The sequence below is a fragment of the Falco cherrug genome, chromosome 6 (genome assembly GCF_023634085.1).
Source record: "Falco cherrug isolate bFalChe1 chromosome 6, bFalChe1.pri, whole genome shotgun sequence".
Taxonomy (NCBI): Eukaryota; Metazoa; Chordata; class Aves; order Falconiformes; family Falconidae; genus Falco; species Falco cherrug.
The window spans coordinates 38,748,476-38,776,292 of record NC_073702.1 but is presented as its reverse complement, the minus strand read 5'-3'; the positions used below and the strand labels follow the sequence as shown (position 1 = coordinate 38,776,292).

The following is a 27,817-nucleotide window of genomic DNA, read 5'->3' as shown; positions in this document are numbered from 1 at the left end:
GAAACCGGCTCGTGCATCCAGCGGTACCTCCCGTGGGTTCAGTAGAAGCAGAGGGGTATGAATGACACCTGCCCTCCTCCCAGGCGTGACTGAGCCCTTAGGGATCGCTGAAGAACCAGTGCCACCTACTGCATCTGTTCGAAAATCATCTTCCAGCAGCGCCCTGCTCAATCCGGGGTGTGTGTGTACTTATTCGTAGCTTCTGAAATTCTTTATCATACATTTGAGTTCTCGTCAAGAAAAAATCATAGGAAGTTCAGTTCAGCGTGGGGAAAAAAAAAAAGGAAAAAAGGCCTGAAAGCAACACGTAGCGCTGCAAATTGAGCATTACAACTTGCAAAGATTTATACCTTTGTTCATAAGGCACAATAACGCTGAAGCCTCGCAGACCTACATCCCCGCCCTACGCTTTTAACGCAACGAATGCGGTTGTTATGAAACAAGGACTCTAGCAGCCCTTTTAATACTCTTATTTAATGCCCTTATGGGTGGCGGAGCAGGCGGGCTCGGCGGCGCTATCCTCGCCCGGGGCCCGCCGCCGCCCTGAGGCGTGTACCCCCTCAGAGGCCGGGGACTGTCGCCCTCGCTGCTGGAGCGAGCGCGGCTCCGGGGCGGAGGCTGGTCCCTCCTTAACCCCGCGTTAGGGTGAGAGGGCGAGCACAGGGCGGCTGGACCCCCCGGGGCGCGGGAGAGGGTGGGCGGGCTGGTTTAACCGCCGTTGTATCCGAGCGTGGCGGGAGGCGGGCTGAGGGAAGGGGCGAACGGCCGCCCAGCCCAGCCGTTAACGCCACCCACCGCTTTAAACTTCCCGCCCGCCGCTCGCGGCGCCGTGGCCGCGCTGCCTGTTTGCCGCCGCAGTTTCCAGGCGCCGCGGACGGCAGAGACGCCGGGCGGCCGCGACCTCTCTGCGTCCTTTTTCGAAGCGGTACTGAGGGTGGGTACCGGCCCGCCGCGCCTCGCTCCCGGGGCTCCGCCGCTGGGTTGGTGCCTCCGCGGGCAGCGGAGGCGAATCTGCCGGCCGCGTCCTACCGCTAGCGCAGTTTGGGCGGTTGTCAGGGAGAAACAAGATGGCGGCCGCAGCGACGGAGGAGGACACGGAGCTGCGGGACTTGCTGGTGCAGACGCTGGAGAGCAGCGGGGTGCTCAATAAGATTAAGGTGGAGGAAAGGAGAGGCTCTCGCCCGCGCACACGTCGCCCGGCGGGAAGGGGGCAGCGCTGGCCGGCGCCGGCGGCGGTTAACGGCCCAGCAGAGCGCGGGGGAGGGGCCGAGGCTCCACGGGCTTCGTCCCCTCTCGCTGCCGCTTCCAGCCGGTGTTCCTGGCCGGGGCCCTCTCCTGGCGTCACGGCCTGGCGGTGGCACCTGCTTCCCCCGCGGTGCTCCTCGGCTTGGGGCTCGGCGGGGAGCCGCGGCCAGCGCCCGCCTTGCGCGGTGCAGCTGGTACGCGCCCGACGGGGAGGCCGGGGCCTGAGGCCTGACCGCTGCGTGGGTCCGCCCGGCGGCCGCAGGAGCTGCAGGGTCGCCGGGGCGGGGCGAGGGGGTGAGCGGGGGGCCGGTGCCCGGCTCTGCGGTTTCGCCCCCCCTAGGTACCGTGCGGCCGCAGGGGCTCACCTTGGCAGCTGCCAAACCCACGGGAAATACTCAGCCGCCGGGTGCTGTGGGACAGGGTTTATAGTTTCTGCTTCGATACGAAAAGCCCCTATTGAAAATTTCAAACGGGTTTTCTTGAGGCTCGCTGTTTAAACGTTGCTTTTCTTGAGCGTGGGTTGCTTGAGCTGTGTCTTGGAGGCTTCCTAAACCTGGAAACTCTGGGGATGCTGATTGCCTACAGGGAGCCAATAATGCTGTTAAACACTATCTTCTGTGTATTTTCTTATATTGGAGTGTATGCTACTTCCAAGCCTGTAGTGTAGCCTGAGCTTGTGTCAGAAAGGATATGAAAATTGGTTTCAAGGATTCTTTTTAAGTTAGAAGCTTCTAGCAATAATTATTGAGTATAGCAAAAGAGCCATACGGATACAGAAGCATAAGTACTGCTGGATTCAGTTCCAAGCTAAAGGAGAAATGGAGTTTGGATTTTGGCTCAGTTGTGGTGGTGGTTATCCACAGCGTTCTTTTAGACCTTGAAGAGGTAGATGACCATTGCTGATGTTTCAGCAACAGTTCAACAACTAAGTGCTTAATAGAAGTGAGAACATCTTTGTGTGTGTACTTTGAAGTCGACTGGATTTTGGGCTAGTTGTCATCACATTTTTAATGCTACTATTTTGTTGAAATGTGTGTTCTGCATATTCAAATAGATAATCCTCGTTTAAACTCCTTAAGTAGTGAAGATTCTAGCTCATGTAACTGTTTTGAGCAGGAGACCTTTTTTCTATCTAAGCATCAGATAGGCTTTTTGGGCCACCTGTTAACCTCTCACATAGTGTTAACCAATAAACATATAGTGATTATTAAAAAAATCACAAGCCAATTAGGTCATTTTGAGCACATGACCTGTAGTTTCTTAATTAAAGTCTGTGTGCAGTATGCAGGTTTTTGTACCATGGTTGTCAGTTCATTGAGATTTGTGTTAAAAAGTTACATATATACACACACAACAGTTTATTGTAATCTTCACCATAATGCTGTAAGCGTATAGTATCCACTATGGTGTAAGGTATCCTTAAGGCAAACTAGCAAATGACAAATACAAACTGCATCCTACTTCCTGGGTTATGTCTCTCTTTGATATCAGGAATTACTGTTTAATAAATGGTATGATTATGGTCAAGGCTGTTCATTTGAGGAATTCAAATTGGCATGCAAGTTTGATGACTTTCTGTGGATTGATAGTATCAATGACTTACAGAATTTTTCTGCTAGTCCCTGACAAGAAGTCAGTTGTCTTCCAGAAGAATTAAGATTGAACAAGTAGTCTTAAATGGTCAGCTTTTAATTGAAATTAATTATGCCATGCATAAAAAAAAAACCCCACCATCATCCTTCCATTAAAATATAACAAACGTAGTTGTGATCGATAGTGTGTGTTTATCTATTGTGTGTCAGTATTTTTTAGTATGTGGTAGAACTGAATGAACATTTACATGTTATCAAAACAGTTGTTTATTTTATACTTCAGAATGAGTACTGACTGTTCAAGACTGATGAGGCTAGAAAGCTAACTATAATATATTTAAGATTCATTGAAGTAGGTATATTGAAGAGAAAGATATATGGTCAATGTATAGCTGAATTGGAATGAAGCACTATAGGTAGAAACAGTTCTGGAAGGATTTGAATTCAAGGGGAATAATTTCAGTGTTATATATCAGAATATATCAGGCTGTCAGCTAATACCTTTTGTAACATATAATGATGGAGTGATTTTTAGAAGGAAACTTAGGGTGATGCCTTTGTTCTCTAATGGAGTATGATTTTTATAATGGGTTGCAGTTTATTAGTTTACTCTTATTTTGAGATTAATTTATTGGGTACATTTGATATAAATTATTTAGCTGGAAAAAATGTTACTTGTATGATACTTTAAAAATCTTTAATTTAACATTTAATTTAAAAATACATTCATGATTTTTCTATTTACCATAGACATTGAGCACTGGAGTTTTTAATGAAGTCATATTGTGAAAACTGGAAGATGTGTAAATATATTTGCCACTCGTAATTGAGAATCTCCTGTGTTCTCTAAAATGCAGTGTGTTTGTGTATGTATATAAAGTTGTTAATCACTGGAATAAGTCTGAGGGATAAGGCTTCTTCCTAATGAATTCTGTAAACATACAGAATGTAACTGTGGGTATTTGTACTTCAGTGAAAATTATCACCGATAACTGTGTGATGCATGCTGTACAAATGGAGATGTTCTTCTGTCTTGAAGAGAATGTGATCTTTCTTTCTCCTATCGGAACTGTCATCAGAGCAAGAAGAGCTGTTATGCTTCTTACTGTGTTCCTGTATTACTTTAGGGGTTTTTGGTTTGTATCTTTTAATCTCTTTTGTTCTGGAAAAAAGTTTATGGCACCTGAATTTTTCACCTCTGGACCTTGCTGTTGCTACAAATATGAGGGAGATTAGCATCACTAATACCGCATGACTTAGTAATGCTTTTGGACAGCTGATACTGTTGTTGTTAATTTCTTGGTAATTTGGGAGCACACCGCCACACTCCACCCTGTGACTGTAGTCAATTCATCTTGCCTTCACAGAGTGGTGTTATGGTCATCTGTTGCCTCTGTGCCATAAATGGCATACTGATGGTTTGTGTGCTTATAGGTCCATGGTAAGTAGATAGTGCTTATTCATTAATTTGTTTGTTTTGTGTGGTTGAAATGGGGTTATTTGTTTTATATATAATTATAAGCAGTAAACATATTGGCGTCAGCAAAATCACAACTGCGTGAAGCATAAGATTAAACACTCCTGTTGCTGTTGGTGACCATCCAGGAAGAGCTGCCTGCCAATGGTGTTCTCCATCATTCTTCACTCTTACCTAAGACATGGTGTATCTCTTCTGTATCATGATGGGCAGTTTTGTATCCATTGTTTGAGACATGTTTTAGCAATTGACACAGGTCATTGTGCTGTAGTAGTTTCTTCACCCATCTAATATTAATGCCAGTGGGAGTAGGCAATAAATTTTGACTCATATAATGATCACAATTGATAAGATGGAACAGGAGCTGAATAATTAAAGGCATGTCCCACAACTTGATTAAAGTTACCAACAGAAGTATTTGGGTGATTGCTTTTATCTACAGTAATGTTATCTACCCATATAAAATCACAAAGTTTTCATGTGAACATATCCTTTCCCACTATATACAGGTACAGTTTCAGGGATTTTATCAGGATGTGTTTCAAAATGACAGACATTTTGTTCAGTGTCAAGGCAAATGTCTTGGGCTTTGGTGGTGTTAATGGTCCCACAAATAAATACTTGTTCTTCCCATACAATGCATGCATTAACATCAGTAGTTTGCCATTCGCTTCTGTTTTGTTGAGCCCATACTCTGTGTTCTAATGGACAGAGTATAGCTCCATTGTGATTTAATCCTAGTGCAATTGGGATTATGGTGTATACCAAAGCATTGCATATGGTTAAGACAAAAGCTGTGGCCTTATTCTTGGTGGGGTCATAAGTAAAATTGATTAAATACCACCAGGTGTGGAATTATATTTCCAATTTTTTATATTATCCAAAATTACCTTTCAAATGTCAGTGGGTAAAATGCCTTCTTCACCTCTTATGTAATTGCTGCTACTGTAGATGGCATCCACAGGTGAGCTTGGATACAACTAAGAGCCAGCACAACACTTTGGTCTTTACCATGTGGTTGTGGCACCAGAGTTGGTGGTTCCTTTAATTATTTCCCATTCAGACAAGAGCCATTGGTTAGTTCCCAGCATTCTAATTTAAATCACTTCTTGTGGTAGGTTTTTACAAAGAATGCTCACTTTACAGGGCTTCCAGTGGGCTCCTAGTGATTAGTTGATAGAGTACTTTGGGAAGTTTCATATCCCATGGAGCCTCACTTGGTTTGGGACTCCTTTTCAATAAGCCATTAACTGTACCATCCCATTTGATTGAGGGTAATATGGGGTGTGGAATACTCAGTTCCCTCCTTTTGCCCAATCTTGCATGAAGAATGTGTACCATTGTCACTTTGGATAACATCAGGAGTAGGTGGATTTGAGAACCAAAATAATAGCCCTCACGCTGTGTTTTGCCCATTGGCTTCCTGACACTTGGTCACCACCACAAGCAAGCCGATGACTGGACCCCTGTAAGAATGTATTGATATCCCACAGAGGATTTGAATGGTTCTATATAATCAATTTGCAGTGTAGACCGTAAGGTTTTCCTTTCATTGATATGTGGAGGTGGTGCTTTAGCAGGGTGTTCTGCTTTATTTTCAGTCTGTGCTGGGGACATTCTGTAAACATAGTTTCACAAGTTTTTCTGTTCATGGGCTGGCCTTTGTGCAGCAAAGTGCTTCTTTACCTTTGTGGCCTAGGTTTTGATGTAACCGTTCTCCCAAACAATACCACTCAGGATTTAAGGTGATTTTACTGATTTTAGTTATCTTTGATTCCACTTTGTGGCTGGTTGATTATCCTTAGCATGAGCTTTTACCCCCTCCCATCTTGAAAGGTGTTTTCCTGGCTATGTATAGTAATAATTGCCAGTCTGTGTTTCTCCAAATTGGGGACCTGTTTACTTCCCGATTCAAGATTTTTCATGACAGAGCTGCTGTGGCACCAGCCCACACAGCATAGGAGTCTACATAGATGGTTTTTGCTCCATTCCGTGCTGCCAGAACAACTGCTCTTATTTCTCCTACTTGTGCACTGCATTCACTTTCCTCTGTTACTTGTTTGCCAGCCTTATTTACCTTTTTTGCTAATGCATCTGTAAACCAAATGTTTTCTTTTGGTGTACCCTCAGTGAGGGGTGGTACATCCAGAAGGGGTGAAGGTTTAAAAAGTTGTTGTAACACTAAAAGGGCATCTGCAATTTGGAAACCTTAGGTAGGCATACCATTTTCTGATAGTTGCTTTTGTGCAATTCCTCTGGGGGAGAAGACCTCTTTAGCATTGCTTCTAGTAATGTGTCCTCTAGTTTGCCTAAGTTGTCCCCGATGCATTTTCTCAATTTGTATAATTGCTCAGACTGAAGATAAAAGTCCCTTTTCCCATTCAGGAAATCATTGTTCTGTTTCTTTAAGTGCAGTTGATCTGAACCATAGAAGCCTTTTTGCCCTGTGGGGACCAGTTTGGAACAGATTACAGCATATAGTGTGTTCCGTGCAACCCCGTTTGGCTATAATAGGGTTGCAGGGGTGTACCGGTCCCAGTATTTTTAATTCGTTGGTCAGAGTTTTTACCACCTCTGTATGTTCTAATTTCCACTCCCAGGGTTTACCTTTCTGTAAGAGCAAGTACAATGGACAGGCAATGGCAGATACATGCTTCCTCCAATATCCTAAAGTTACCATTAATTGTTGTAACTCCTTCCTTGATTGGGGCATTTGTGGCTCTCCGATTTTTCTTAAGGTTATCTGGAGGAATTGCTGTACTGCCTGCTATCCACCAAGTACCTAAAAAAAAAACCCCAAAACAAAACCCACCAAACCACAAAAAGACCCTACCTTTTTCACTTGGTCCCTGATATTTTCTGTGGTGAATCTCAATTTCTGCTTTACTTAGCACTTGCCATGCTGCTGCTGCTTCCCCCACCTTCTCAGGGGATGGTCCTCCAGTCAGAAGGAGTCTGCAGGTGTGAGGTAGTTAGAGGCTACGGATCATCCTTCAGTCCTGAACAGTCTTTATCTTATCCTTTTATTTTATTTTTTTATCTGGCATCTGGCTATGTAAGCTGCTGTGGATGGCTTTTACTAGTGTACTATATCAAACTAATAATCTTGTCAAGGTAGGTGCTTGCTATCTTACTGTTAAGACCATATTACCAAATTAGACTGGCATTTTTGAGATGCCACCTAAAAACTGTGCTTGGGGAGCTCTTGACAGAGTAAGAACTGTTTTTCCTTTTCCAGGGAACTGCGGACTCTGCGCTGTTTTCCTGTACAGTACCTCAGAGATATGCTAGAGGCTCTGTGTTTAGAACAGAATAAGTTTATCCAGTTTCTGAAGAGGGATGCTATAGCCCAGGTGCAGAAAAGATGCTTTCATGGGCTACAAGCTTCTGATTTATAGTACAACAGCAACTGGCAAGAGACTGTGTTCTCTGTCGAGCTGTACATGCCTGGGAGGAAAAGTGGAAATGTACTTCTGTTTCAAAATACTGACCCATAGATTTCCCCACTGCATACAGACAGTGGTTGTCATATGTTAGCCTTACTCGTTTTAGCTAAGTTCAGTGAAATCAAATAGCTGTCTCATTATTATGAGCTCTCACCTGGTAAAACTACTTTGGGGATAGAAGGGAATGGGCATCTTCCACAGGATGAGAAGGAAGCCTGCTGTTTTGGTGAATGCAAGAGTGGTAGATACACACTGTCACCTTACTTGTCAGCATCTTGCTTTATTGGTATAACCCTGTTTTATTGAAGACTTGGGAAGGATATGGTGGGGAAGCTGCATATCAAGCTTTGGTCTGCTTTACTACTAGACTAGAATAAAATTCTTCAAAACATGTTTGAATTATGTTGAAAACTGCTAGCAGAATGAAGCAGTGTGGAATAGGAGGATGGCAAAAGCAGATTGTAACAATATATGGAACACAAATTGGGATGGTGCCAAAGGGTACTAGGGCAAAGACAAATGTAAACCCTTCACACTTACTTAAAAAAGAAAAAAGGTGGGCAGGGAGAATAATGCTCTTTAAATGGATTAATCTTTGTAGTTGTATAAGCTTGCTTATCTGCTGGTGGGAGCAAATTGCTGTGACCATGCCTGATATTGGTCTCAGTCTCTGGTGTTCAAATTCTCTGTGACTTGTCAGGTCCTGAAAAGTTTATATGACATTGTCCATCCTACCGCGTAGTATGATTTGTCTCCTTGTATTGGGGTGATTATTCCTTTGGCCTTAGCTTTGTCGTTGTTGCTTTTTACTTTCTTCCTCATGAACCTGAGAGTTACTGCTTTAACCTCACACAGATTGAAGTGTATGGTTCCATGTCTAAATTTATTGAGATTATATTTTGAGAATATCTTGCTATCATCGGAGCAGTACCCAGCTCAAAGGGTGAAGGTCAGTGTGTTAGAATGGTGAAAGCTTTCTTGTGGAGATAATACAGGAGTGTTTAACTTCAAACTTGCTGTGACACTTGCAGGACTGAAGGACCAGTTGGAGGGCTGCTTAACTGTGGAAAGGCTGAAGGGTGGTGTTGCAGCACAACCAAACTAGTAGGCCACAACAAGGCTTTTACCATCAGTCAGATTCTACTGTCCATACTGTTTCTCCTTCCTCCAGAGGTCAGACCACACTGCTCCTCCTCTGTCCAACACCCTCTCCCACACTCCTCAGGGCTATATAACTACTTAGTGGGAATGAGCTACAGCTGCACATCATCCATGTCAATCAACCCACTGCCTTCATTCCTCTACAGGGTGGTATTCTAGATGTTGCAGGTAAACCAAAGGCAGATGTAGTAAATACCAGTGGGATTATTTTCTGTTGATGAGGTCCTAGCCATAAGGATATTAATTGGGCACTAAATGAAATAAAGGTGAACCTGCTATTAATGGGGAATGGCAACATTTGGGAGAAATTGACACTATGTCATTAAATGAATGAGAAGAGGAAGAAAAGCAATGCAGTCTGTATTTAAAAGCCACTGGGTTGACCTAGAGGAGTAGGGCAGACAAACAATCACAGTTAGGAGAAAAGGAATAACAGTTGTGATATTGTTGCAAAATCTCAAACAGGTCAGACTCTGGATCAGCTGATGTAATGGCAACTACTTACAGACAACTTTGTTCTACTGTCCCATGATCCAGACCCTTAAAGAGACTTACCCCTACCCATGTGTCTTTCATTTTGAACAGTTTAATGGGTTTTTTTGTTTGGTTTTTTTTCTTGCCCTTTTATGTCAGTATACTTGGTTTCTGTAGCATCAGTGGAACAGAAAGTCAGCCTTGCAACCACAGTTTTCATATTGACATAAGACTAAATAAACAAGTTGCTAGCTGTTGGTCAGAAAGTTAAATGTAAAATGATTTTGTAAGAATAGTATTTAAATTAATGGATTCTGAGAGGATTTGCTGGTTGAATGCTCCGTGTACCCCAGCACCTGAAAAAATGTAACTGCACTGGCAGTATGACCATTGCATACAATTGTGGTAAGCATTTCACACTTCTTTTGATGGGAAACATGTTAAACTTTGTTGCATTACTTTTTGTCCCTTTAAAACGTGTCCAAAGAGGGTTATGCTTAAAAAGGAAAGGTTTATTTTATTTTTGCCATGATTTATTTTTTTTTTCTGTGGGAGGGAACAGTTGCAGGGTAATCCATGTTTAGTTACCTTTCATGATATACATGAGAAAATCCAGATGCTCACCATATTGTTCTTGTTCTTAGTTATAGAAATCAATCTTTCTTTAAAGCTTGCTTGCTGCTTTTCTCTTAAGAAAACTACCATACAGAGTAGTACCGTCTCTTACAGTTTATTACTGCAGTGTTATGTGCTGGCTACTTCAAAATGTCGGATCAAGAGTTGATGAAAATGGCAAACTAATTCATCAAATGCAATGTATGTTGTCCATTTGATATTTTCAATGAAAGAAGTAGTGAAACTGTAGTATTAAAAAAAAAGTAAGCAAGGCTTAAGCTTAAATATGCAAAACAATTGTTGGAAGAATTCTGATCCTTGATATTAAGACATTCAAAATCAGCTAGGTAAAACCTCACCACAGGAGTATTTGAATGACTCAATCATGCTGTCTTTTCCTTGAGAAGTTCTGTTTCTTTGAGTGTGATCTGACAAGAAATCACAGCAATTTGTATGTCTTAACATTAACTTTCCAAAATATATTATCACAAGCTATTAACTCATGTCTGAAAGCTCTTCTTTGTCAGCCTCAAGTCACATTGCCTGTAATCTCAAGTGTATTAATTGCAGTGATGTAGATCACAATCAATGCCAATGTTGCTTGAAGAGAAACAAATAGCTGTTAAGCTAGGTGCTGGCTCTTTGCATTCTATTTGCATAGGGAAAACAGTGCTTATAGAAACGCTGTTTGTAGTTGTTGTTTTTTTTTTTTTTTTTCTTTGGCAGGCAGAGTTGCGGGCAGCTGTTTTTTTGGCATTAGAAGAACAAGAGAAAGTAGAGGTAAGAGAACCTTAAAAAAAATCAGCATCCTGATAGTTCTTCATGTGGAATTAAATACAGTAGTTTTAATACTTTCTATTTGTGAAATTTAACAAGAGAAAATTATTTATTACTGCATAAGAGCATGATGCTTAAAGAATGCAGAACTGGACTATCAGGGTATCGATGTTTAAGAACAGGAATTGTTACATAGCCTTTTGAGACTGTAACTTTAAGTAACTTTCTCTACTGGTTTTATATTGCTTCTGTCCAATTGACTGGAGTAACTAAATATCTTTTCCATTAAATACTTCTGTAAAAAAAAAAATATCTAGTTGACTGATTAAGGTTTTATCAAATCGGAATAACATCTTTTGATATTTAAAATATTGTAGTGGTTTTTTTGACAAGCCTATTGTGAAAGCAATTTAATGCAGTAACTTGCAAAGTATGCTAATGCTTCTGCTATTTCTCAAATGGATGTTGTAGGCTTACTTCAGGATAATTTGCTTATATTTGAGAAGGAATTCTGAATTAAGAGATGGAATATGTACTGATACCTTGACAATATTAGGGGTATGTGACACTAGCACCATAAAGTAACAGTACTGCAGTGGTATGCAGATGCTAGTTTTGTGACCCCTTCTACTGTTGGCATTGCCTCATTTCCCTGTGTCTTTCCTTTTTCTAGAACTAAAGGGGAGAGGGTGCTGTATGTCCAGGCTCTGTTTCAAGAGAGGAATGGAAAACTGCACTATTCCTCTACTGGTTAGACAGTTGTGCTCTTTCTGGAAAACTGCACAACTGTAACAGACATTACAGTCACATTAGTAAGGAAGGCAAGTAGTTATTCTATGGTATGAGATTTCATATTCCAGAAATCTAAATCTATGAAGAAGACATAATGGAAGAGTGATATAGCGGAACAGTGCCATCTCTTATGGGAAGCTTCAGAATATTATAGAATACCCAGAGAACAACTTATCTGAGGAGCACCAGGGCTAAAGAGAGATCTGCCACAGTTGACCTTGGCTCACCCTTTTTTCAGAAGGCTTAAAAGTATCATGATATTTTAATTTTATGCTGTGGAGATGCTGGAAATACATTAATACTTTTCAGTACTCTGAATTCCTAAATATTAAGCAAGATAGATTTCCTTTATTGTGCAGCTCTTTCTTGTGTGTGTTAGCATTTACGGCTGTAATGATAAATCCCTGTAACAGACCCTTTTCTTCAACTTAAGTTCTTACCCAGGATATTTTGGTATGTTAGGAGTGGCATGTAGAATTTGGTTTGAAAAATCCTTGAACAATTTTGACAAACTCAAACGTAGCACATTGATTTATCTCTGTTTAAAAATCAAAGTTGAAGAGGGCAAATCTAACAAGGGAGAAAAAGAACGTTTTGTATCTTTGAAGGTCTTTTGATTAATAGAAGATTAATATTGATCTGTGAACTACTAATTAGCACGATCCACGTTTTATCTAGATGATTTGTAAATTCCCATTTTTTGTAAAGTGGGACTGAATTTCCTTAAAACTGGCGCTATGTTAGAGGAGCAATCTGGGAAGTTAAGTTACCTTTTTAATCATTAAGTAAATAAAAATCAGTGTACTATCAAGAATTTTGGTGAAATCACTCTAGCTTTGTAGCTTTTATAATAGGAACACTGAGACGATTTTGATTTTTCCTAAGTAAATGTGTGGCTCTCCAGCTTTTACTTGTAGGTGGTAGAATTATTATAAAGGTAGATTGTAAAGAGGTGAATTACATGTGTCAGGCATCGTTCTGGAACAGTGTACAACAAAACACCACCTTGCTGTGATTTTCAGTTTCTTGCTAGTATGAGACTGATGTTAATTGCTGTTTGGTTTTTGCTTTTTGACAGAACAAAGCACCTCTGGTAAATGAAAGCTTGAAAAGTTTTTTAGGTACAAAAGACGGTAAGTTCTTTGTTTAGTATACTTCTCAAAATAATAAAACCAGGAAACAAAGGATTAAATCTTTGTATCTTTTACCTGTACAGTCTTAATGACATAAAGGATGCTTTTGTTCATGGTTTTGTTCATATTTATGACAAGGGATGTCATAAATACTATTCATTCAGAATACAATTAAATCTGTATTTTTTGAAGTTTAATATTGCTGAAGTGAGGTGACTAAAGCATTTCAATTAATACTTCATTATGAGTTATGATTACGCAAACTCAGAAGCATTCTGGACTGATAGAAACAGTAACCAGTGAAAACACACTGCAGAGGTACAGTAGTGAATGCATGCATAGGAGAAATGCCAAAATGTTGTCTTTAGAACAGCTGAATAGCCTAAAAAAATAATCTTATACCTGCATTTTGTAAGCAGTCTATATTTATGCTCCTGAAGTATTGCTTTTTCATACGATGGCTGAGTTAGAAATTGGTACACAAATTAGCGATGTAGTGGTAGTTTGCTGAATGTCTAAATGATATTTGTAGGACTGTTGAATCAATGCAGACGTTCATACTGAAGTCATGTTAATGTTAAATATTTGTGTCCGTCTGGTGTATTTTTATTCTTTGCATTCTGTTTTTAGGTCGCTTGGTAGCAGGTCTCGTTGCAGAATTTCTACGGTTTTTCAATCTTGATTTGACATTGGCTGTTTTTCAGCCTGAATCAAGCACAGTAAGATATACTGGTTTTATTTGTATGCTATATTGATCATTTGGAGTGTATGGCAATGAATACAGAAGCTATAGTAGGTTTATTTAAGCCACTTGCTTCTGTTTATTCTAAAAAAAAAATTATATTTAGTTTGTAAAGGGTACTTACTGCCTTAAAGACACATATTCCAGGAGAGTGTGCTAATAAGTGAGTATTCCCTTTATCAAAAATCAATGCTTGATAGTATGTTAATTTTGAATCCACAATTATTATTTTTTTTGTGAAATCAAAAAGCAGTATATACAACAGAATACTCCTGCAACATTTTTTGCCAATAATTTTACTGTGTCATGATATTAAGGTAATACTGTTACATGAAAATTAAAATAATGTCAGTAATATACTCTGAGAGAAATTTCAGTGAAACAAAGGACTTTGTACATGACAAAAAGTGATTGAAAAAAACAGTTCAGTTGGAAGGGACCTAAAATGATCATGTAGCCCAACTGATTGCTTTTAGGCTTTTGATACCAAGTTAGAGTTTTTTCTCATCACATTTGTTCATTTGTCCCCTTTTATGGTATAAAGATTTTAGTAATAAATTTGGGTTTGAAACAGTTCCATTTAATTGAAGGATTTCTCTTTACATCCCAAATACTCGTTTTTACTTTAATGTCAGTTTGAATAGTTAATTTATTTTTGTTAAGTCAGTTAATTGACTTCTGTTTCTCAGAAATTCATGTTTCTTTTTAGGGGTTTAATTGAAGAAAATCCCGTACACTCTTGTCCTTTACCAAATATAACTGCATTTATTGCACTAGGACACATCTGTACATAGATTTATGTTCATGCTATCAGACAGGGGTCCTCAAACTTTTTAACCAGGGGGCCGGCGCGTGGATGAAGTGGCAGGAGGTCATCTGCGGCTGCTTGGTTCCCCCCCCCCCCCCCCCCCCCCCCCAACCCCCGGCGGTTCTGTAAATACCAGGGGGTCAGACTGAGGACCGTGGGGGGCCGTGTCCGGACTGTGGGCCATAGTTTGAGGACCCCTGAGATAGAAAGTCAAGCTTTCTGTCATGTTGCCACTCAGTCTGGGGACCAGTGCTTCATGCACATTGTAAAGGCATCTCATACTCTTTGAAATGCCACCTTTCCTTTTTCTAGTAAGGGTCTTTTTCACCTCTTGCAGTACATATATGAAATCTGGACAAAGTTAAGCTAATTGGCCAAGGCTGCTGTGTATAGTGCCGAAAGATTTTACTTCATCTACTAGCCCCTGTCTCTGAGCAGTCTGTTGTATTGTCTCTTTATCTTCCATGTTTCAGTGTGCTTGGCTAGTGGTGGCTTGCTTCTGTATTTGCTTGACCAGTGTTTTGATAGGAAGCGTCACTAAATAATTGTGACTTCAAGATGAGCTGGTGCGCTTTGCAGTATTGTCATTTGGAGGTTATGCGAACCAACCTGAATTTGCTGCAACATCCTGCTTCTGCTGTGAAGTTCTGTTTTAAAAAGTGTATTTTTCTTTTATTTTTTTTGTGTCAAATTTTTTTGGTTGGAGGGCTGATACTGAATTACTTTCTTTCTTGTTTCTGTCCAAATCCATAGTTTTTTAAAGTGAAACAGAGACTGAAAGTAAGTGTTGACCTCTGTTGATGCACTTCTATATGCACAGGAATGGGGACTCTCTCATCTATGTATTTGCTGGAACCCCTGGCTAGGTGTCCTAGGATCCACTTTTAAATCTGATAGGCTAAAGTAACTTGACTATATAAATCCTTACATCCTGAAACATGATAATGATGAATACTTGCATATTTACAACACTATGTGCTAAGTTCAGGTACAGGTCAGGTGTAAATAATGCAATAGGCTATCATTACTTTAGCCCACATGCTAACAGAAGTCTTAAATAATCACTGGTTAGTCAAAATATTGCTGTGTTAAATAAGAACAAAAAACTTCAGGAGTTATATTTCAAAATAAATACTGTTTTCTGACAGCTATTTCTGTGTCGTGATTTTATTTTTTTAATGTGTTGTTTTTGTTCCCCCCCAGCTAAATGGCCTTGACGGTCGAGAAAACCTAGCTCGAGATTTGGGAATTATAGAAGCAGAAGGTACTGTGGGTGGTCCCCTGTTGTTGGAGGTTGTTAAAAAATGTCAGCAGAAAAAGATTTCAGGCAGTGGGGAAGTAAGTAGTGTTAACATGTATTTTCTTTCTTTCTTCATAATTCTTTATTCATTTTCATTTCGGTGCTGAAAACCATGACTGAAATTAAGAACACTTGGCTATTATAGTATTTCACTGCTTCAAGGCTTTATTATATTTTATTATGCCTTCAATGTAACTTATCAGAAAACAATGCTGAAAGATAAAATTATGACTAATCTGTTACTTTTGATGTCACCCTAGTATGCTTTACTAATATTCTGCTACAACATAGTAACACAGAGTGAACCTAGTTAAATAGCACACAACACTGTCACTTATCTTCTAATTGCTAGTGTGGTTTGGTAACACTTTTAGCTGTACCTATTTTCTTTGGCATACTTCTAATTTTAATATGACTTGAAAAGCCTAGGTTTGGTTTTGTTAAAAGCTTTAAAGCTGTTCTGAAAACATACGCATTTAAAACTTAATATAGGGAAGTATTGAACTATCTAAAGGCAATGACAGTAATATTTTAATGGAATAAATTAAATTAATGAAGAAGCATTTGATTAGTCTGCTGTGATTGTGGCTCGAAAGAAGAATTCTCTGCACCCAGGATATATTAATTACCACAATAAAAGCTTAAATTCAGAAGTAGTTGTCATAGACTTCCTAAAATAACATCACAGCGTTGCAGTTTGCATACTGCGTGAAGATGGTAGTCTTGTTTCTTGTTGGATGGTATTATGACAAAATTCAATGTATTTTTAAGAAGTGTTTATGTTGAATTTCTTAGGTGGCTCCAGTTCTAAGTGATAGCCTGTGTGCCACATCAAAATCATCTGATGGAAGATCAAGTACAAACCCCATACCAAATAAGGTAAGATTGTGTTTATATATAATGAAAAAGCTACATAACATACGTGAAATAAGTAAAAGAGAACTGTTATGAAACTGCAGATACAATGGCATTAATTTAAATGATCTGTAAAGTCCTGTACCTTTCTGACTGGGTACATGACAGCACATACACACAGCCTCTGTGAGATGCAGACAGGTTGGAGCTGCGTTGCCCTGTGTATGGGGCAGCTGGCTGATTGCCCTTGGCATTGATAAGGGTGTTAGGATACAAGTGTCTTTGTGTTGGGGCCTCTGGCTTGTCTTTTCTCTGCTGCTTCCTGTTAGCACAAAACTGGTATTAACTAACATCTTCCAGGCTCTAATACTTATTTACATTTGACTGGAACTGATCGACACAAATTACCAGTGTGGAGCAGGAAAAGCAGCATTTCTGAAACCAGCTACTGCACTACACTCTGTAAAAAAAAAAAAAACAAAACCCCAAAAATCCCCCAAAACCCAACCACAAAACAACCCAAAGGAAAACAACCCTGATTCAAGTACTAAAGTTTGTTCAAATTATTGATGTAATCTGATCACATAAAAAGTTTTAATAGCTTTTTTCAGGATTATTGGGAAATTACTTGGAAGCTTTCCAACTCACTAATCAAAGCTGAGAAATATAACATCACATAGATTTTGTTGTTAGTTCATGCGTTTGGAGAGGGATTGGTAAGGATAAAAGAAAATATGACCATCCCAGGTTGGATCTGCTTCGTTTTATTCCTCTTCCTTAGTTTTTTGCCATGCAAACCCAGAAACTATACAATTTGAAAAGCAAACTTCATTTCAAGATTGAGTTACCATATTAATTGCTGTGCTTGTTGGTAGTATTTTAAAAGATAATATTTCTTTAACTGACATTTGAATGGAAATTCTAATAATTTCAGACCTGCTGTAGAAGATAATTCTTGCTTGGCACTAGCTTTCATAGTAAAACAAACCCACTAAAAAGATCTGAATGCTGATTAAATATCACTGTTATTAATATTGTTGCTTTATACCTGAGTCCTTACTTTTGTCTTGGGGTTGTACTAGATTAGCTAAGAACTACTGAAGATGGGTTAGAAGTCATAAATATTCCCTTCTCCCTTGCATATACTACCTTTCATCTTCAATTTTAAATTACTTTTTTTGAAATAAGTAGGTCAGAAAGAGAAGAGGTTAGTGTTTGTTATATGGCTTTTCCTCAGGAGAAGTCTAGAAGAGGAAAAAAGTAGTTCCAGTAGCTTGTAGTTTGAACCAGGTTTCATATGGATGTTTTTCTGGATGTCCATGCACGCAAAAAAGTAGTTCCAGTAGCTTGTAGTTTGAACCAGGTTTCATATGGATGTTTTTCTGGATGTCCATGCACGCCTCAAGGCTGGTTCATCCGCTGTCTGGTATAAATCTTATTCCTTTATGTCTATTCTTGGCAGAACTTTTGGCAATGCAGTTATGCAGATGTTTGGGGCTTTTTTGAAACTTCTGCCCTTGTTACTGTGGTTAAACTTTGCCAGCCAGTCCAAAATAAATTGGTTAGGGGAGACAGAGTCACAAGCACAAAGGTGTATAGTGTCTTAAGACTCATTTCATTAGGAAACTAAATTCATAAGAATGAGTTTTAAGTTATGCCTGGAAACTGCTTTAGAGGAGGGAATAAATGGCAGTCTTAGTTCTTTTATCACAATTATTTGGGCCTGATCAAAACAGGAACTCCTGTACTCAGCTCAAACAGTGCTAGGTACACTAGTAGAAACTGGATGGAAAATAAATATAAACCATGCCTGAATGGTTTCCAAAGATTAATGCTGTTTCTCTAAAGTGATACTGTCTTGCAGTGCATTGCATTATTCTATGTGTTGAGGTCAGAATTCTTTTTCAGGCTGCTATCAACTACTTACATTACTAATCTATAGATGCACAAGCTTCTATTGACTGACTTCAGCTTAATTATAGTGACTGGGACTGGTCCAGTCAATAGTGGTGTTTTTTTAATGTGTATATACTTAATCCCCAATAGGTATATGGACACAAGAAAGTGATGCTAGGATTTATTCTAAGGTCTAAGTTATAAAGAAATGATGTACTTCACTTGTAAGAAAGATGTAGCAATATGTTTGTTGACATAAAAGAGAAATGTAAAAAAGTTTGATAATAGATGTGACAGTGGTTTAACAAGAATCGATGGCAAAGGACACTTATTTGCTGCATAGAGGACAGTCAGACAAAACTGCCAAGGAAATTTTCCCATTGAGTCATGAGGTTCAGAAAGGACCCTGTTTTGTTCTAAACTCCTTCTCAGAGGAGAGTTTAGGTGCAGCTGCATCCAGACTTTTGTCCCAAATTGGATCAATGTTTTGTATCTAAAGAGTTGTATGTGCGCAATCAATCCTTCTATACCACTTAGCTGAGATTTCAGTTTAGCATGCTATTAATCACTTTACTGAGTATCTGTCACAGCAAGGAATCCCTCAGCCTCGAAGAGTAACCTTGAGCGGTGTCCCTAATGAAGGGGAGATACTGGCGTGCAGCCCACTGCTGTGCACGAGAGCACAATGAGCCCTGGGCAGACTGATATTTATGGAGTAAGATAATCGACTTATAGTCATATTTGCATACCAACTACAGAAGTTAGTTTCTTTCAAACCTGGCTTGAGTTGGGCCTTGACCAGCACTGTTAAGTGAGCATATTGTTCAAATTAGCCCTTGGCTATTGCATTATCAGTCTCCCCCAAATCCACTTTGAGTCAGATGCAGCCATCAGGACCAGATGCATACATTAGGACTGCCACTGATGGTTATCACTTGATCATTGTTACAGGAATAAAGGTCAGAGTGGAGGGGAGGGGTGTGGGGAAGGGGAGCACACAAGAAACTACCAAATAGTATTTAAATCTGAGCAAGAAGTATTAAAGTATGGTAAAAGATGGTTCATTGAGTCATGTTTGCTTTTGTTCAGGAGAGTTTTGTGTGTTGTTGGGAGCTGAATACTTATAGCATGCAGCAGCAGCTGAGGTGGTGATAAAAACACTTTCATTTACATGCTTTTTCTGATGTAATGAGGTTGCAAGTAGAATATAATTTCCAATAAATTGGAATTTATGATCAGGCTTTTTATATTCTTTATACTCATCTGCTATGGCAGGCAAATCATAATTCTATTGCAGTGGGAGATTAACTTGTTCTGGAAATTCTTTACATAATATATTGCTGAATCCTCCATGAAAATATATTTATCTCAGAAATGGGAGAAAATTGGTTTCTGTATGGATGATTCTTACAGAATAGCAACAGCTGTTGGTTGGACTACATACTCCTCTAAGAATAAGTAGTGGCTATCTTAATGGGACTACAGTTTTTAGATGTATTTTCTTCCTGGTTCTCTCTCTCTCTCTTTGGTAAAGGCAGGATGGGAAAATATTCTGCCTGTGCAACATACTTGGAGGAAATTTTAGCCAGTCCCAGCTGGAGCAAGATGGAAGTTGCCTGAACACTTTAGGCTTCCTGATCAAACTTGAGATTCTCTGGTATTTTTTCAGCAAACCTGTGAGCTTAATTTGCTCTGACTGTGACTTGGCAACCAATACATGTAATGTAGAAGGAAGTGTGCTGGGAGAGACCAAGACCACAGCTCTTGGCAGCAGCAAAGAATTGCATTTGTTTAAGTACAAGTGTGAAACCACATTCTGATTTATTAACACCATTAAGTCTGAAACTCAAGGTAGGGATGTTGCTCTTTGAACCCTCAGCCATCATTAACCTATCGCTACAATTGTAAAGTAGTTAGTGCACTTTAGCAAAGCTTTATGATATATGAATCCAAGCAAAGCCCAACTGTTGTGCTTGTAGTTTCGTAGATGAGATAGCAGCAGCTCACTCCCTCAGGGCCCAGAATAGAAAAGTAGCAGTAACTTCCCTTTTACTCCAGTCAGGTTATCACTAAGCTCTTAATTTTCAACAATGATTCTGTTCCTCTAGGATAGGAAATTAAAATTTCATTGTTACTGCCACTTACTTGTTCTTGCCCTAGAACAACTGAGCTGTTGCCAGCAAGTGAATGTGGTTCTGTGACTGAGATAAAATGACCTTGGCAGGCCTTTTTCAACTTTCATGGCCTGCAGTTAAAAAATTACACTTCAGCCTTCTGAATGAAAGGTAATGACTGATAAAGAAATACTTGAGACAGTGCAAGCTACATATTGATTATCTGAATTAAGCAATACTGTTGTTTTTGTTTTAAAACTAAAACTGTTGCTATTAGTGTGCAGGAAGGAAGTTAATGTAATAAACAGATATTAAGTGGCTTAATTTTAATGAGGAGAAGATAGAAATTGCAGTACTGCTTGCTACTTAGAAAGACGCTATTGGTTAAAAATAAGAATCCATTTTTTTCAAGTGAGTTTAATTATCTAGGTAAATTTGAATATTGTTCTTTGGGCCACAAAGTTTTGCAAAGATAACAACTTGAGCTGCATTATTTAAAGTTAGTAGATAGAGTAGTCCTTACATGCTTGAGTATCTAGGATGGAGCCATAAGCATGGAAGACTGAAAATTATGTACTTTCAAAGTATCTTGTTTATGTCATTTTTGGTTTTAGTATTTGAAGGGAGAAAGTGTCATCAACTGCAGTCATCTTACACTTGCTAGTTTAAAACCTAATATTATATTGCTGAGGTTACCTTGTAATATGGAAGTCAGGGTAACTTGCATGGGTTTAAATTGATTTCTCTTGAAGATAATAGTTATAACTAAAAAAGTTTGTTTATAGATGGGATGTAAAATAACACTAAAAGCATCACATAACTTCCAGGCTATAAAACAAACAACCCCCTCTATATTCAAAGCTAAGAGATAAGAATCAATTTGTCTAGTTTTCTTTATTTGATGACCAACATCTTCTAAAATTGGTTGTTTTTATGGCAGAGGTGATCTAGATAGCAAAGCAATGCAGAGGATGAACAAAAAATTTTGATGGCAGCAACAATAAATAGCAGTTCCTTTATAAAACTGGTAAATCTAACTTTTTCCTTTTGTGTGATTCTTGATGATACTAATAAATTCCTGAAAAATACTAATAAGTCTGAGCTAACTTTTTCAAAAGGAATGGTAGGTGTATATGTTGTTTTACATCTTATAATACTCTTACTCCTTTCATTCTTTATCTTTCAAGGATGCTGAAACCACTCAAAGTGATACAAGTGTCTCATCAGGGGAAGCAAGCAAAAAAAGCATTCATTTTCTGCCTAATGAAACAAAACTAGATCCTCAACTAGAAAACAAAGACTTAAATACCAAAGAAAAAAGCGATCCAGGTGTGGATGAAGATGATGTAGAGGGAGATTCTTTTTTTGATGATCCTATACCCAAACCAGAAAGAACTTATGGCTGGTAGGTGACATGGATGATCTCCTTAATGCAGCTTTATTTTTGTCCTCTGTATGCTTGCAGGCCTTTGAGCTAGCAGATGTTTGATTATTTATGCTTGTAAATGCCAGTGTTTAGATCTGTTCTGCAATATTTTGTTTCTGAAAGGTGCATTTCCATGATTCTGTTCTTTGAAATGCAGTGTCTTGTGGGATCTCTTGGATGTACACTGAGTGGAAAAACCTCTATCACTTTTAGGTGCATCAGTAAGGCTATATATTTGGTAGAATGAACATGCATAAAGCATGGATGCTGGTTTTTCTTCTTGCAGCAGAGCTGCAGTAGCAATCAGTACTAAAGGAAGTGCACAATAATAAGGATAATGCTTTAGCGTTCTGGATGGCTTTGTACAAAAAATTGGTGAAAGTGTCAACTGGCTCCATTGTGAGAATGAGGACAGTTTTCTAACAGACGAGGGCTTCCTCTTCACATTGCAGCACCTTTTGTGTGCAGTTCTGTGCTTTCAGTGAAGTATTGTTATTTCTGCATATGCTAATTCTGCAGAAGCTTCCAAAGGGCATTTTTTAATTGTTCCTCTATGGAGTCTGATGACTGAAAAATACAAGAATAGTGACTGGACTATAAAATAGCTTTGTTTCAGAACTGAAAAAAACTGTATTTGTGCTATCATGTCAAGTTATCTTGAAGTTTAGTTTAGATATCTATTGATATCTAAACTAAATATCATTTATATGCAGTATCGTTTCATGGTGTTCTTTTGCTGTGCTCAAGTAATCAGAGTGTTGCTCTAGTTTAGTAGAGGTTACCAGAAGAAATGCAGAAGCATTTGCAAGTCAGTTTGACAGTAGATTCCCCTCATGTTGACTTTCCTCCAACTGTGTTGACAGCAGGCAGAACAGCATAAACTGTTTTGTATTATCACTACAGTAGATGCTTACTCTTAATTTTGTCAGACGTAGTTTTAGTTGTAAACCAAACCAATTTAAATACTGATTTATATTTGAATCTTTCTTCATGTGGCTGCGTTTGCATGTGGGAATAATGAAAGGCCCTTTGATAAAAACAGTGATGCTGATGGAGGTGCAGGAGCTCTGTCTGTGAAAGAAGGCAGGCAGAAGTCTTTGCATAGGTGAGAAAGTGACTGTCTTACTGAAGTCTCGCTTGACACTTGTGCCAGTAAACTGCCTACTGTTAAGATTACAGAATGATTAGTCCTTTGTCCCTAGCTCTTTTCGCTGTTAATATTGCTGTTCTTGTTTTATGACCATTTAGTAAATCATAGAAAAAGAAGTCACTACGCACATTTCACAGCTCTGTAGACTGCTTATTTGTTTGGTTTGTTTTAGGAAAACTGAAGCTAATAAAGCAGGAGGTCTAGCATCCCTTTCTGATGCACCACCTATAAAAAGTGGATTAAGCTCCCTGACTGGTGCACCTTCGCTAAAGGAGTCTGATAGTAGTAAGTTTTTACATGTTCTTATATTTTGATAAATGTAGGAGATATTTCTTGTAATATAATGACTGCACTACATATTCAGATGCAAATGTGATTAAGTATGTGGTCCCCTTCTTGTGTAATATGCTTTATAGTAATGCATTTTTATCTGAGTGATCTCTTAGCGGTTTTGATGTATTATGTCACCATTGGGGCATCTTAGGTTTTGGAGCATGAAATACTTATATACACTCCTTTTTTTGGTCTATATAAGGCAGTTTTCAGGAGTATAAAATTCTGTTGCTTGGTTTCTAACTGAAATTGACTTACTCCTTTGTATTGTTACCTTAAATTATTTGCGGAAGTTCTTTAAGGATATTTGCTTTCATGTTGTAAAACCTGATCCTGAATACTGGGAGACTGTCCATGTTTGCTACTCACGTTTTTAAACATTAGCGGAGTTCAGACCTGAAAATTGCATATAATATTAGCATACTACACTATAAAATTATATAAGATTATTGTAAAAGAACAGTTGTTATAAATGGTTGATGTATATGTTTTAGTGGGATGTTATTAAAGAGTCATAAGTCAAATTTCTGATATAAGTGCTTTTGTTTTCTTGCAGATTTGAATAGAAACTCTGTTTTGAAAGACCTGCTTTTGGTGAATGTAAAACTGGGATCACTAGAATTAGGCAAGTAACTGCTAAACCTGAGGAAGCTCTGATATTGTAAACCCTTAAGTTCTGGCCCAGCTTCTTAGAGGAATCTGAGTAACTGAAATACACATATTGAACTAAAATCTTCAGCTTTTACTTCTGTCATCGTTTAACACCGTTGCAAAACTTACTGGAGTTAAGAGCAAGATCTGATCTAAAGGAATACAGAAAAGTCAAAATGGGTGTCTTGTATGTGGATTAGTATTTTACATGTGCAGCAAAAATTTGATTCTTTCCATGCATATGTTTGCCAATATCAAATGATTAATTTTATTGGTGTCTAGTTTTCTAGGAAAAGAGGGGGTTTATATTTGTGCAAAAATATAGCCAGGCAAGTCTTACTGTTTTTCAGTGGCCTATTTTCTTGTCATCCACACATTTGAAAGTTTATTTGTAAACGATATGAATATGAAGGAGCAATATGAAGATGATGTGATATAAGAAGCATCAGCTCTCTCTCAAAATAGTTGCCATGTATTTTAGTTTTGACTTCAGCAATGTAGTCAATATCACGAAAATGTATGTTCAATTTCAAAACGGTTTGTATAAATGAGCTTGAGATTAATTAATGACAAATATAAAGTCATTGTCTCTTCCTAACCTGCTCAAGTAATTTAATCTACTTGACACTTTTGCTGGCCACCAAACCATATGCTTGGGTGCAGGAAGAGATTCTTTTTTTTTGCATTTCCTGACAATAAAACTTGTTTGATTAATACCTTTTAAAAATTATTTAGGAAATGGAGATGACGATGAGTATGCTGATGACTTCAACAGGTAAGAGAAGGATGATACTGCAGTAGCATAGTATTCCTTGCATTATAAGCATATACAGTAGCATATTTGAATTATTTCATAATATTTCGGCTAGTCACTATTGCTGGAGTCTGTCAGTATCTCGGAACTCCTTTAAACTTCCATTTGCTATTTTAGTACATGTGGTTACAAACATGAAAAAACCTGATCCCTTTTGTGTAGGCAGTAATGAGTTCCTTAAAAATCTGGTACTAACTTATTATAAGTTGTTGCTTTATTTGTGGAAGGTGTTTGGTTTATTCCTGAACCATGCACTTAACAATGCTATTAAACAATGAATATGGTGTGTGCTGAAATATTCAACAAAGAAATAAAGCATCATGCATGAGTAGTCAGTAATAAATGTTGAACAGCCTTATCCTTACGATGTTAAGGTATTGGTGTTGTAAACTACAGGATTGAGGCCTAAGTATTTATCATGGTTTCATCTAGGTAGAAAGTCTTTAGCTGTTATGGGGTTTTAAGTAACTTCATATTTAAATTGCTAGGAAGTGAAATCCCAGTCAAATGTCAAGTGAACGTAACACCTGGATGTTCAAGAAGAAAGTCTTATTTCCTCATTTATGGTTTTCTTTCTCTTTAGTACTAGCCATCGCTCAGAAAAAAGTGATATCAGTATTGGTGAAGAAATAGATGAAATTTCTGTGGAAACAGAAGAGTCAAATGCCAGTGATAAAGTATGAATCTTCTAAAATTGTTCTTCACGTTCTTGTGATCTTGCCTTTTTTATTTTTAACCTTCTGTGAAGGAAAGTGCCATTATCATATGTTCCTAGGATAAGGCTGTATTATTTGTTATGTTCTGTATCTTTACACCAAGTAGTCTTGCCAAGTCTAGATACTACACTGATTAAAAAACAAAACAAACCCCCCACAACAATTGTTTTGTAACACAATTCACTGTCTGTTTCTAGCCATGTAAAATGTATTTGACATTGGGTTAGTATTTGGCATAGGAATGTCTTATCCTTATATCTTTAGGAGGTACTCGGACAGATCTTCAGGAGTATGAGATGTCACTAAAAGAGCTTGAGGCCAAAAGAATGGGATGTTATATGAGGGACTACAAGAAATAATACTTATACTTACTGTTTCTATGATTTCTGAGTTTGTAATTTCATTTATTTTCTAGCTTGAAGGCATCACACAAGACCTTACCATTTCTCAGTTAAGTGACGTTGCAGATTATCTAGAAGATGTGGCATAAAACTGGACAGCAAAAGTGTTTCATTGTGCTGGACTAGAAGACTGCTGTGGACTGTTAATTTCAGACAATCGCTATTTGCTGGAATGTCCACTCCCTATTTGTGCCTTGTGTTTCAAAAAGACTGTAGGTGGAGAAGGCTTTTAAATACTCTTTAACAAGAACTAAATGAAACGGTGCGTTCCCATTTGAGTCTGACGTCAGAATTACTTTCTTCATTTGGTTCAGCCAAATCTTTTACAGCAGGAGATGAATTTTCCAAGCAGAATGCCCGTTGCTGGCAGTGGGCATAATAAAACCCAATTGATAAGAAAACATTGACAGAGATGCATGTGGCTTTATAGTGAACTTGCACTGCTATTATAACAGTCTAATTTTTTTTTTTTAAAGATAACCAAAGCAAGAACCTTCAGAGGTAGCAGTTGAACTCACACTTCTTTTAACACAACTTTGTCAAGTCAGCAAGTAGTATGTATTTATAGTAACTCTAGCCACAATACCTAATTGCTCCAGACTTACTTGAAACTGCTGTTTTTGAGACTCTTCTGAAAGTTGGAATTTATTTTTTTTTAACAGCATATCAAATTGAGAGGAGCTAAATTTAGCACTAGTCTTAACACCGGATATTCTTGTTTAAATGTTTGTCAGGCCATTGATGTTAAGACCTAAGCTGTTTTTATGTATGATAATTTCTTCGATGTTATCTGTTGTTAAACCATGAAAAGTGATTTTGTAAGGATCCACAAATCATTAACTAAATCTTACTGGGTTTTGTTAAGTTTTTAACAGTGTGGTAATGGTTTGTGGAGCTTTTATTATGGAGGGCTCTTCATGTGCTCACTTTCATTCTTGAAAATACTTGTTATGTAAAAATGAGCGCCAAAAAGTGAAACCACTAGCGTGCTGTTTTTCGGATTCTGACTACTGTACAGAATTGAATCCAAATATTTAAAGATACCATACCGAAGACATTTATGGACACTAAGCTCTAGCTAAGAGCAAATTCTTGTATTTTCATTATACTCTTGCAAAACAGGGTCAGTAATGGAAACATTGACAGCTCTTTAACGATACTGTTGTACATGGCGCTGCTATAATATATAGGTCATGGACATTTGTAATACAGAAACAAGACTTCAAAACGTGCACTTTCTGAACACATTTGAAAAATATACATGTAAGTGAATATAAATAACTTAATTTTTTTCTTTTTTCCTTTTTTTTTTTTTGGCTTTGTAATTTTTTTCAGGAACACTGTTGGCCTCTCATCAGTGCTCACCACAGTGGAAGTAGCATGCTAATCTAAAGCCATTGGTTAAGCATATAGAGCTGCTACTAGCATTGGATGCTGACTTAAATCTTTTTCTTGCACTGGGCCAGCAGGCATGGAGCAGTGCAGTTAGGCTTGTACAGTACATAAATGATTTGAGAGGAGAGAGGAAAAGTGTGCCTTTTATTTATGTGCACCCCAAAACAGCCAGCAGAAAAGCATCAGGATATTTAGTAATGATGTTAATTTTTAACTTTGTGCCATATTGTAGCAGCTGAACACAGAGGAGAATTTTTTTCACCCCAAAAAATCAATGTGCCATAGGTTACAAATAGCGACAATGTTGTAACATAGGATATATCCTGTGTAAAATAAATTTTTTTCTCATTTTTTTATGTATGGGGGGAACCTGTGCCTCGAGATGCTATGTATAAAAAATTTGGTTTGGGCTTTTTTTGTTTTGTTTGTTTGTTCCTTTTTTAATAAGATCAACAGCATGTCTGAAGGAAATAAAATTCCACTTGAACACCTGGGAACATTTGA

The 27,817-nt window shown here is 38.4% G+C and overlaps 1 protein-coding gene across 3 annotated transcripts; it reads left to right on the top strand.

The window, feature by feature from the left end:
- Window positions 1–814: 814 nt before the first annotated feature.
- Window positions 815–27,817, top strand: CEP43 (centrosomal protein 43). Of its 3 annotated transcripts, XM_055714040.1 has the most exons (13): window positions 817–1,157; window positions 10,737–10,790; window positions 12,658–12,712; window positions 13,343–13,431; window positions 15,466–15,600; window positions 16,358–16,441; window positions 21,615–21,832; window positions 22,878–22,958; window positions 23,176–23,288; window positions 23,893–23,961; window positions 24,723–24,762; window positions 25,385–25,478; window positions 25,933–27,817. In XM_055714040.1, exons 1-13 carry the CDS (start codon window positions 1,068–1,070, stop codon window positions 26,005–26,007), a joined length of 1,197 nt encoding a protein of 398 aa, XP_055570015.1. In that variant the 5' UTR covers window positions 817–1,067; the 3' UTR covers window positions 26,008–27,817. The 3 variants fall into 3 exon arrangements, with proteins under 3 accessions (XP_055570017.1, XP_055570015.1, XP_055570016.1); XM_055714042.1 differs by lacking the exon at window positions 25,385–25,478 and having other exon boundaries at window positions 815–1,157; XM_055714041.1 differs by lacking the exon at window positions 22,878–22,958 and having other exon boundaries at window positions 819–1,157.

What these genes read in the sequence shown, in the direction of transcription:
- CEP43 (XM_055714040.1), top strand. Translation starts at nt 1,068, where the DNA reads ATGGCGGCCGCAGCGACGGAGGAGGACACGGAGCTGCGGGACTTGCTG. An exon ending in TTTTTTAGGTACAAAAGACG is followed by an intron (nt 12,713 to 13,342) that starts GTAAGTTCTTTG and finishes TTCTGTTTTTAG; the next exon opens with GTCGCTTGGTAGCAGGTCTC. An exon ending in AGTCAAATGCCAGTGATAAA is followed by an intron (nt 25,479 to 25,932) that starts GTATGAATCTTC and finishes TTTATTTTCTAG; the next exon opens with CTTGAAGGCATCACACAAGA.